Here is a 10,686-nt window from a genome sequence, read left to right on the forward strand (position 1 = left end):
CTGTCGCATTCCCCCGCCTTGAGCCGCACCCGCACCCTTGTTCTTTGAAATGTGACTCGCGCCGCCTTTCTGACGAGTGACCTTTTTTGAATTTCTTCCCAAGGCTGCGCCCACTGCGTCGACTGCATTATCGCGCTGTGCAACTGCAGTTGGCCTGTCTGCCAATCTCGGTATTTCTCCGAAATCGCATCTTCTTCCTGTCTCTTTCAGCTGGTCTGGCCTGCCAAGTCAAAATCCAAGATCAAAAAAGGCAGCAGCACAGCACGGCGCAGAGCAGCGGCGCGAAACCAAGTCGAGTCAACCGACCGACCAAAGCCTTTCTCCTTTCCTTCTTCCAACCACATAGCACTCGATCATATCCCTCGCCATCATGTGTGACCACAACGACCCTACCCCAATTCAGCACGTCAACGGCGGTGCGCCCGACACCCACGTCGCCATCGACACCTCGGCTCCCAACCACAACGGCTCCAACGGTGTCGCCAAGGACAACGGCAACGTCGGCAACGTTCAGCCTTTCGCTTCTCGCTACTCGGACTTCTTGAGCAACGTCTCCAACTTCAAGATCATCGAGTCCACCCTTCGTGAGGGTGAGCAGTTCGCAAACGCCTTCTTCGACACCGAGACCAAGATCAAGATTGCCAAGGCTCTTGACAAGTTCGGCGTTGACTGCATCGAGCTCACCTCGCCCGCCGCCTCGGAACAGTCGCGCAAGGACTGCGAGGCTATCTGCAAGCTTGGCCTCAAGACCAAGGTTATCACCCACATTCGATGCCACATGGACGACGCAAGGATCGCCGTCGAGACCGGTGTCGACGGTGTCGATGTCGTCATGGGCACCTCCAAGTTCCTTCGTGAGTTTTCCCACGGCAAGGACATGACCTACATCACCAAGACCGCCATCGAGGTCATCCAGTTCGTCAAGAGCAAGGGCATCGAGATCCGCTTCTCCACCGAGGACTCGTTCCGTTCCGACCTCGTCGACCTGCTCAGCATCTACCAGGCTGTCGACAAGGTGGGTGTCAACCGTGTCGGTATCGCTGACACCGTCGGTGTCGCCAACCCGAGACAGGTGTATGACCTTGTCCGCACCCTCCGTGGTGTCGTCGGTTGCGACATCGAGTGCCACTTCCACAACGACACTGGCTGTGCCATCGCCAACGCCTACACTGCGCTCGAGGCCGGTGCCACCCACGTCGACACCTCGGTCCTCGGTATCGGTGAGCGAAACGGTATCCCTTCGCTCGGTGGTTTCATCGCCCGTATGTACACCGCTGACCGCGAGTACGTCATGAGCAAGTACAACCTCAAGGCGTTGCGTGAGGTCGAGAACCTCGTCGCCGAGGCCGTTCAGATCCAGGTCCCCTTCAACAACTACGTCACCGGCTACTGCGCCTTCACCCACAAGGCTGGTATCCACGCCAAGGCCATTCTTGCCAACCCTTCCACATACGAGATCATCCGTCCCGAGGACTTTGGTATGAGCCGATACGTCTCGATCGGCCACCGTCTCACTGGCTGGAACGCGGTCAAGTCGAGGTGTGAGCAGCTGGAGCTCACCTTGACCGAGGACCAGGTCAAGGAGGTCACCGCCAAGATCAAGAAGCTCGCAGATGTACGCGAGCAGACGATGGAGGACGTTGACTCGATCCTCAGGAACTACGCCCGTGCCATCGAGAACGGTACCGCCTAATTGCGTTTCGGCGCAGCTCGTCTCTCCCTCATATATTTCTGCCGTGTCGACAGAGACCACCAAAATTTCACCCAGCAAGCGCCATCTGCTGTCATGGCCGCTGTGCTGTTCTCACCTGTCCATTCCGTCGTCGCATCAATGCATTCCAGTTCGCGTCCATTCTCTCATTCTCGCCGGCTGTGCATCTTTCTCGTCCTGCAACCTCCACGCAACGCTTCTTTGCAGCTTGATTATCATGCCCCTTTACTTGATCACCCTGGATCACAATTGCGCGCCTTGCACGGCGCACTACTGTGTGCTTCATCAGCGCTGTTCCCTCGAGAATCGCCAGCGCGCTCATGTGTGACCTTCCGCCAGGTTTGGGGTGCTGCCCGATTAGAGATATGGCACCAGGTTCGGATACTAAATTGATTGATCCGTGTGCTTGCCAACATGAGTTGTGTCTTATCTTGTTTGTCAACGACAGCGAAGCTTCCCTTGCACGGGACGAGTGGCCGTCATTCGGCAGAGGTGCAAAGCGGCAACCTCGACCCTATCCGACCACGTCGAAAATTTGACCACAGTCAGCCTGGCTAACGCCGAAGTAGCCGCTTTTGGTTCCCTCCACGGCCATTTTCTGACAGCTTAATCTGCTCTTTCATGTGATAGTGCATGACGATCATCTGAAACAATGCCAGTCCTCACGCTGCCATCCACCAAATTTGGCCGATCCTGAGATACGACACATCATCAGACGGCCGTGAGATACAACCATCCACCCGCCTACCAACTCGACCTTCCCATGCGCATGCTAAGTCTACCGCCATGCACGTTCCGATAGACAACATCGAGCCAGTCTCGGGCTTCCTCACGGGTCACAACCCGCGCCGTACCAAGAGCATTCTCTATGGCGCTGCTCTCGCTGCATTGGTGTGGGCGGTCACTCCTATCAGCTATGCTATCTTCATCCGGCGAATGCTCAAGACGGGCTCGTTCATCTCGATCCCGCGGGGGTTCTGGGCCAAGTTCTGGTACTGGTACTCGTTGTTCGAGATTCCCTTCAGCATCTATCTCTGGATCCTCACACGAAGAGCCGCCAAGCAGCCACCTCCGCTCAGCGTCGAGATGCAAACCCTCCACACCCTCCTGACCAAGTCGCTTACTGCCGGTCTGGCTCCTGCTCCACAGGGTCCAGCTGCGGGCACTCGCAGTCGTAGCAACGGCCAAGACGGCCACATTTCTGATAAGAAGGTCGAGCAACTGCTCGGCATCAAAGCTTTCGAGAGCAGGCCAGTGGACCAAGACGATGCAAAGCAGCGGCGCGAACGCTTCCGCTCATGGTTCTTATTTGCAGAGCCCGAGGACATCTACGAGGACAACGTTCGCGAGTGGCTCGCATGGGCCTTTGCCGCTCGCAATCTCCAAGACGCCCTCGCCGACGAAAAGTACGCGAGCCTCCTCAATGACGGCCTGGAGATGGTCAAGCTGCGCCTTGGCTGGCCCGACATGAAGAAAGGATACAATCCCAAGGTCAAGGCGATCCGCTTGACGCTCGATCCGGTGCGGACTTTGCACCGTCCGTTTGGGTATTACGTTGTGACAAACGGAGTCAGCTTCGGAACCATCGCCTGGTTGCTCTTGACCAAAGGCTTCAAGTGGGAGACTGATGGCAAGTGTACTTTCCTCGTCAAGCCTGCAGCGAAGAGAGGGCGAGATGAGAAGCCATCGCAGCCGATCGTCTTTCTCCATGGTCTCGGCATCGGACTCGGCCAGTACACTTCGATGCTCTCCTACCTTGCCAAGCACAAGGACGGTGTAGTCATTCTTATTCAGCCTCACATTTCGACCAACATCTTTTCCAAATACTTCCTCGAACCGCCTTCGAAGGATGAACAAGCCCAAGCCACCATCTCGACGCTGCGCAGGCACAACTTCAACAACGTCACAACGCTCAGCCATTCCAACGGCACCATGGTGCTCGGATGGCTACTGCGCACGGCACCGACCATGTTCAATCGCAACATCCTCGTCGATCCTGTCTCGTTCTGCATGTGGGAAGGCAGTGTCTGCTATTCCTTCATCCACCGCCGTTGGGCAAGCGGGATCGAAGCGCTGCTCGGCTACTTTGTCGGTAGAGAGCTGGGCGTCGCGCACACCATCGCCCGACGTTTCCTGTGGTTCGACATGATCCTCTGGGCAGACGAGTTCCCTAGCTTGGACCCCGAGAAGCTGCAGTTCATCTTCGCAGAGCGAGACGTGCTCGTCGACGTCCCAGGCAGCGTCAAGTACCTCACCGACGCGGGCGTCAGCAAGGAGTGCATCACCGTGATGCGGGGCTACAACCACGGCCAGGCGCTCATTGTCGACAACAACGGCATGAAGTTGGCTATGAAACAGGTCCGTCTGCGTGTCTGATTGTAACATATCATGGAGATGATTTGCTTGTATATTACCATAGAGTTCCCTCTAATCGATGCTTCCATCTTGTTTCTCAATTCGTCCCGGCTCATGTTGTGTCCCATTCAAGGATGACACGCGATGTGTGTGCATGGCAGATCTACTCCACAGAGCCGCCATGAGCGGTGTTTCCCGATCAGAGCTTGATTCACTCCGGTGCGAAGGCAGAGGACTCAATGTGAGTGTGTATGCATTGGCTGCGCTGTGAAGAGCTGTTTCTGAAAAAGTCTACGAGTGTATGCCTTGGCATGATGCGCGCTACGCTGCCGACGCAGGTCGGAGCGAGTTGTAGTGCTCGCCCAGCCCATACATCTTTCGGTGATAAGAGATGAACAGTGGCTCTCCATCGTACTCTCCCTCTCCCACCTTGAGCACCGGTACGCCCGACTGGACCACGTTGATCTGGGTGTGAAAGGCTCTGGACAGAGCCAAAATCTCGGGTTGGCCGCCCCACACGCCTGTATTCTCGACGGCGCTGCAATAGTCGAGAAAGTGTCTTTCCTGTGCCTGCTCGCTATTGAGCGTGCCCGCTTCCTTGTTGACGATGCCCGCCATGTGCTCGTCCGAGTCCGAGATGAAGGGTTTGTACTCGTCGGGATGCGTGCGCATCTCTTGCGCTGTTGCTCTTCGCGCGGCTTTGTAGTCGGTCGGAGTGTCCACTTTCCTTCGCAGGTTGAGCTGGTCGGCGACGGCAGCGTAGAGGCAATGACCGTCCGGATTGATCTCGTGCATCGAGACGCCAAGCGCGGCACACATGGACGAGATGCCCTTTCGTTCCATTTCTGCCTCGTCCGGTTTGTCTCCGCCTAGCCTCACTTCTTCCTCGGCTTGTCTGCGCATCTCTGCCGCCTCAGCTGCCTTGCGATCCTTCCGCTGCTGCTGACGGCTGACTTTCTTCATCGGTGCCGTGTCTAATGGTGACGCCTCTGCGCTCTTATCGCTGCCGCCGAACAGCTTGCGTATCGAGTTTCGCCTCTGGCTTGGACTAGTACCGGTGAGTTGAGCAGGGTCTTGATCTGCTGCGTCGCTGTGGTCGTGACCGTGGTGACGTAGCCCGTTGATCAGACGCTCTCCAGCTCCTCGCAACCCGGTGTGTGTCGACTCCGTCTTGCTACTCGACTCGGAGGGTGTTGGCTTATTGCCTGCGGACGAAATCGGTTGAGCCGCACTGGTCGATGCAGCGCTTTGAGCATCTCTTTCATCGAGAGCGGCAAGCAGCTCGTCAGCCAGGTCGAAGCCGTTGTCATCTACGAATGGGTCAATCACGTTCGGCTCAGCCGCGCCGATGTCCGAAGGCGGTGCGGCCGAACGCGATCCTTTCTTGCCTTTCTTCGGCATGCTTCCGGTATTGGTAGAGTGATCTTGTTATGTCGGAAGGCGACAGTGCGGACGGGCCGAGACGAGGATGATTGTGTGGTGGCAAGCGCTGACCTTTCGGAGGCAGGCTTCCGATCTTGTGTGATTGTCAAGAAGTCGAGCTTCGGTAGAGTGTGACTCTGCAGTTTCTTTTTGTGCCACCTTTTCTCGGACCCTTTTTTTGTCACGGATGTGAGCCGTTCCTTGCAGCGCAAGAAGACTTCATCTGGGTGGAGGTGATGATGGGCTCGGACCATGCCGAATCACGAATGAATGCAATTACATACGTTGCTCTTTGTTGTCACAGCTTGGCATCGACCACCATCATCGCTTTTCAACATCGGCAAGACTCACAAACGGTCATCACTGGACACCATGGCCAAGGGCACGAGCGCCATCGACCCGAGCAACTACGCCTCGCTCGGCCTCACCCACGTTCAATATGATCCATCGGACTCGTTTGCCAAGCTCCTCGCCCTGGTCACCCTCTCGCCCATCTTCCTCCTCTGCTCCTATGTGACCATCATCCTTCTTCGCCGAGAGCTGACCTTCATCAATGCGCTCATCGGACAACTCGCTTGCGAGGGACTCAACTGGGGGCTCAAGCGTCTCTTTAAGCAGCCTCGTCCTACGGATCGTCTCGGTGCTGGCTATGGAATGCCTTCGTCCCACTCGCAATTTCTGGGCTTCTTTGCTGCCTTCTTCCTGGCGCACTTCTACCTCAACCGTCCTCCTCTCGTCAAGCCGCGCACGCTAATCAACTCGATGAGGCGGTTCGAGCACGGCCTTGCCATGGTCTTGATCGCTTCCATCACCATCTTGACGTGCTACTCGAGGCATCACCTGCACTATCACACGCCTCTACAGATCATCGTCGGCATCTCGATCGGACTCGCCTTCGGAAGCATCTACTACTACTTTACAGAGTATCTCTCGAAGAAGCCGCTTCGACTACCGGCTCCCCTCGCCGTCTCGGAATCCTCCTCTCCTCTGGCCATCCGTGCCAACCGACTGCTTTCGCCCATCACCACCTCACCAAGGCCCGAATCAGGTCTACGACAGCGTAAGCAACGAAGAAGATCCTCCACCCTCAGCGACATGATCCTGCCGGAATTGCATCCTTCTCCGCCCATCCGACAGATCCTCCTCGACCATCCCATCGCAATCGCCTTCCGCATCCGAGACAGCTGGGCTGTCTGGCGGGATGGCGGCATCGAAGGCGAATACGGTGCGTGGAGGCGCGAATGGGAAGCTCGAAGAGCCGCCTCGACGCCAGTCAACAGCGCAGCAGCGGCCCAACTTGCTGGTAGCGGTGACGTCGGTCGATCGGCTCGCCACTACGACATGATGCTGAAAGCTCTGGACGAAGCGGACAAGTCTCCACCCACCGACGCTGCTTTCTGCGTAGGCTGCGTCATCTCCTTCACGAGCGACTCCTCGCGCGCCTCGTCCGCGGACATCCTCGCAACCGGCTTCTCGAGGGAGCTCCCCGGCAATACACATGCCGAACAGTGCGCACTTGACAAACTTGCCTCAGACTTCAAGTCGAAGGCGCAGCAAAAGACGGCAAAGAACGTGCCGACGCTCGATCTCGACCTGTATACGACCATGGAGCCGTGTTCAGAGCGACTCTCGGGCAATCTGCCTTGCGTACAGCGCATCCTCCAGTTCAATGAGCAAGGCAACATCTTTACTCTTCCGCGACGCCTCGTCCAGCAAACGACGCAAGCCGACAGCGTGGCAAAGTCGGGCGACAGCGTCCAGGCTAAGCTGCGCATTCGACGCGTGTTCCAAGGTGTCGCCGAGCCGGACGACTTTGTCAACTGTCAAGGCCAAAACCTGCTTCGAGACCGAGACATTCAAGTGCACACCGTGCGCAGCAGCAAAGACGACGACGGACAGCTCGAGCAGGACTGCCTGCGGATCGCTAGAAAAGGGCATCCAGCAGACAAGTGAAGGGAGAACGCAAGAAATGTCATTGTGCAGGGGTATCATACAATGCGATAAACGAGCCGAATCATGTGCACGAACAACGAAACCAGAGCGAGCAAAATAATGAACGGAGCGATCCTTGAGGGGGAAGTGAGCGGACTCCAGAGACGAATTTGTGCTTTTCTAGTGCATGGGAGCAGAGCCACCTTCCTTGCTGAGCGCGACCCAAGCGCCGCTGCCCAGAATGACGACGCTGCCGACCATCGAGACCCAATCGGGCACCGAGCCGAACAGCAGCAGCTGCCATGCGAGTGCAAAGATGATTTGAAGATACGACATGGTCGCTGCCCTCCCCGCCGATTCCCTCTGCAGTCCAAGCGTCTGGAACACCTGCGCTAGCAGACTGAACAGCCCGACTGCGAGCAGCAGCATGAGGGACAGAGTCGAGGACGGAATCACAAACGGCTGATCGAGCACCCACATGGCGACGAAGCTTGAGACCCAACTGCAGAGCGAAAAGTAGGCGATCGAGTGGTACGTCGAGGCGCGTTTGCCGATGCGGCGCAGGCACACCCAGGCGCCCGCCATGAGGACCACGCCGCAGAGCGCCACGAGGATGCCCACGATGCGATCAGCTTCCGTCGCCGAGCCGGGTTCGGAGGGTGGGGGGATCTCGACATCGCCGTCTTCGGGAACGCCTTCGCCTGTGTTCTTGCCAAATAGGAAGGAGGGGCGTGCGATAAGGGTGACACCGGCCAGCGAGAGCACGCCAGCGATCCGCTCGCGCACCGTGAACGGCTCGTGCAGCATGATATGAGCCAGAAAGCCGGTTGCCAGGGGCGAGAGGAAGGTGATCACCGTCGCATCTGATAGCGAGAGAGCGTGCAGCGAGATGTAGAGAGCAAGCGTCGAGGAGAAGCCAAACATGCCTCTTGCAAGCAACAGCGCTCGAGCGCCCGGTGGCCCGAGCAGGATGTGCTCCGTCTTCGCCAGGCACATGGCGAGCATGCAGCCGATCCAAATGATCAGACACTCCACGCCGACGATCTCGAGCGCACCGATCGCCTGTGTGTCTCCCTGTCCTTCGCGGTCGTCGAGAAGCTTGACGAAGAGGTTCATGGTCGAGTACGAGACCTGGCTGACGGCGATCAGCATCAGGCCGAGGTTGGTGCCAGGGTTGGGTGATGGGTCGACGAGCGCTTGGCGAATCGAGATGCCGCTGATGTCGCCCTGTTCCGTAGGAGCCTTGCTCCACGCCGAGCCTTCCCGGATCACATCTTCCTCCTGGATCAGGTGTGGTCGGCGGTGCGAGTAGACGGAAGGTCGCAAACTGGAGACCGCGGAAGGTCGACGATGCGAGAAAGCTGTGGCGGACTGCCTCCTGCTCGTGTACGAAGACGACAGCATGGGCTGCCGCTCCTCGTCGAACGACTCAAAGTCGCTCCTGCGCTCCTGCTCGTCGAGTCTCTGCTGCGCGACAATGTACTCGTTGGGGTGAAAGATAGACGCAAAGTCGCTCAGCATGCTCGTTGCGCCCCAGTCCGGATCATCGCCGTCGCGGCCGTACATGTACGTGGCGTCTTCATCATCGCCTTCGCTGATGGTGCGGCGGCTGGTTCCAGCAACGCTGTTGTCCCCCTCTTGTCCTTCCTCATCGATGCTGTCCTGCGTTTCGCTACGACTCGTACTGCGTTCGAGATAAGAGCCCCCCGGAATCACCGAGCCGTACGACGCCGGATTGAAGTCGGTTGCGGGTTGCACTCGTCCCGGTGGTGCTGCCGACATTGTTGTTGCGGTATAGAAGGGGCGTCGTCGTCACCAGGAAGGAAGAGCAGGCGAGCCCGAGCCACCTGGACGACGGAAGACTTGGCAGAGATAACGAAGAGCGCAGTAGTCGAAGAGTGAGAACTTTCTTCTAGCTTCGCTCCTCCGGCTCACTTTTTTTCGTCGCGCGGCTGTGCGTTTTTCCGTCTCCGCGCCTCCACACCAATCAACGCGAGTCTCGATTTGAGCCTTTTGAGTTTTGTGTTTTTTGAGTTTTGAGCCTTGAGCCTTGCAATTCAACAAGCCTGACCCTTTGCTGCATCCCAATCCAAATACGCCAACATTGTTCTTAAATGCAGCTCTCTTGCTTGTGCAGATCTTGTTATGCGCAAGACTACTGGTGTCCACTTTGGCTCTGGTATACAAGACATGTCCTGGTTGATTTGCTCACCCATACACTCCATCAATCCCTGACAGAAACCCTCTTAGGACGTACAGAGCCACCAAGATGCTCAACACATTGTCAATGGAAATTGATCCACCCAAAGCCACTCAGTATGCGCCCAACAGCAACAAAGACAAATCTGACACAGACAAGAAAGAGGACAAGCAGATGCTGCCTGTTGCAAGCAAAGACAAGGACAAGCAGATGCTGCCCGTTGCAAATGAAGACAAGGCAAGCAGATGCTGCCTGTTGCGCATTCAGCTCTGTGAAGGTCACATCTCTGGTCCCAACCACCTCACACGCCAGCAACTTGAGGACCTTTGGCTCACCAACAACAACCTTCTTCACCTCAGCGCCTCATACAGTCTCCACCTCAACACTTGCAGCCACCCTTGGCAAGGGCTCATCATCTCCTCAGGAACCTCAGGCTGACTCACAGAAATGGGCTGAACCAATGTTCTTGCAAGTCTGTTGCTGCTGCAAGATGCGTTGTTGCGTTGACCTAGACCGCAACCTCTGCGTCACCTGCTGGGTCCAATGCTTACCTTCTCCTCTTCCCTTGCTTCCCTACATGGGCATCATGCAATTGATCTCTGGCTTTTGCCAGGATTGCTTAACCATGCCTCAGTGCTTGTGCAACCCTCCTGTCCCTCTTCCTTCCTTGCTTGTACCATACACTCCAAGGCATGTGTGTGTATGTACATGTCTTGAATGTTTGGGTTTCTGTTACGGCTGGTGTCTTGGCAATGCCACAACGTCTTGGGTACCACCAGGTGTTGCAGCAGGGTAGGCAGTAGCAGAAGGAATTCTACAGGACTCACTTGTACGCAAGACAATTGGACCAACGCAACACGCATCCTGGGATTGCTGCTACGCCTTGGCTTGTCAAACTGCCCAGGACTTGTTGCGCGCCACCCAGCATGCCTCACGGTGAGGAAAGAAGGCTCACTTGTTGCGAGTCTAGTCAGAGTTAGGGTTAGGGTTAGGGTTAGGGTTAGGGTTAGGGTTAGGGTTAGGGTTAGGGTTAGGGTTAGGGTTAGGGTTAGGGTTAGGGTTAGGG

General features: G+C 56.8%; 5 protein-coding genes across 5 annotated transcripts; 3 read left to right on the top strand and 2 right to left on the bottom strand.

The window, feature by feature from the left end:
• Nucleotides 1-370: 370 nt before the first annotated feature.
• On the top strand, nt 371-1,693 carry PSEUBRA_001435 (Pyruvate carboxyltransferase; the record flags this gene model as incomplete). Its single annotated transcript, XM_016434663.1, has 1 exon — nt 371-1,693. One exon carries the CDS (start codon nt 371-373, stop codon nt 1,691-1,693), a length of 1,323 nt encoding a protein of 440 aa, XP_016294082.1.
• An 804-nt stretch (nt 1,694-2,497) lies between these two features.
• On the top strand, nt 2,498-4,087 carry PSEUBRA_001436 (uncharacterized protein; the record flags this gene model as incomplete). The annotated part of the gene is made up of 1 exon (XM_016434652.1): nt 2,498-4,087. One exon carries the CDS (start codon nt 2,498-2,500, stop codon nt 4,085-4,087), a length of 1,590 nt encoding a protein of 529 aa, XP_016294083.1.
• Nucleotides 4,088-4,387: 300 nt separating this feature from the next.
• Nucleotides 4,388-5,467, bottom strand: PSEUBRA_001437 (Ovarian tumor, otubain; the record flags this gene model as incomplete). Its single annotated transcript, XM_016434686.2, has 1 exon — nt 4,388-5,467. The coding sequence occupies one exon, from the start codon at nt 5,465-5,467 to the stop codon at nt 4,388-4,390; it is 1,080 nt and encodes a 359-aa protein (XP_016294084.2).
• Nucleotides 5,468-5,860: 393 nt separating this feature from the next.
• Nucleotides 5,861-7,441, top strand: PSEUBRA_001438 (Phosphatidic acid phosphatase type 2/haloperoxidase; the record flags this gene model as incomplete). Its single annotated transcript, XM_016434645.1, has 1 exon — nt 5,861-7,441. One exon carries the CDS (start codon nt 5,861-5,863, stop codon nt 7,439-7,441), a length of 1,581 nt encoding a protein of 526 aa, XP_016294085.1.
• A 159-nt stretch (nt 7,442-7,600) lies between these two features.
• PSEUBRA_001439 (Drug/metabolite transporter) lies at nt 7,601-9,202 on the bottom strand (the record flags this gene model as incomplete). The annotated part of the gene is made up of 1 exon (XM_016434676.1): nt 7,601-9,202. The coding sequence occupies one exon, from the start codon at nt 9,200-9,202 to the stop codon at nt 7,601-7,603; it is 1,602 nt and encodes a 533-aa protein (XP_016294086.1).
• Nucleotides 9,203-10,686: the final 1,484 nt, after the last annotated feature.

This window comes from Kalmanozyma brasiliensis (genome assembly GCF_000497045.1).
Source record: "Kalmanozyma brasiliensis GHG001 unplaced genomic scaffold PSEUBRA_SCAF13, whole genome shotgun sequence".
In the NCBI taxonomy this organism is placed as follows: domain Eukaryota; kingdom Fungi; phylum Basidiomycota; class Ustilaginomycetes; order Ustilaginales; genus Kalmanozyma; species Kalmanozyma brasiliensis.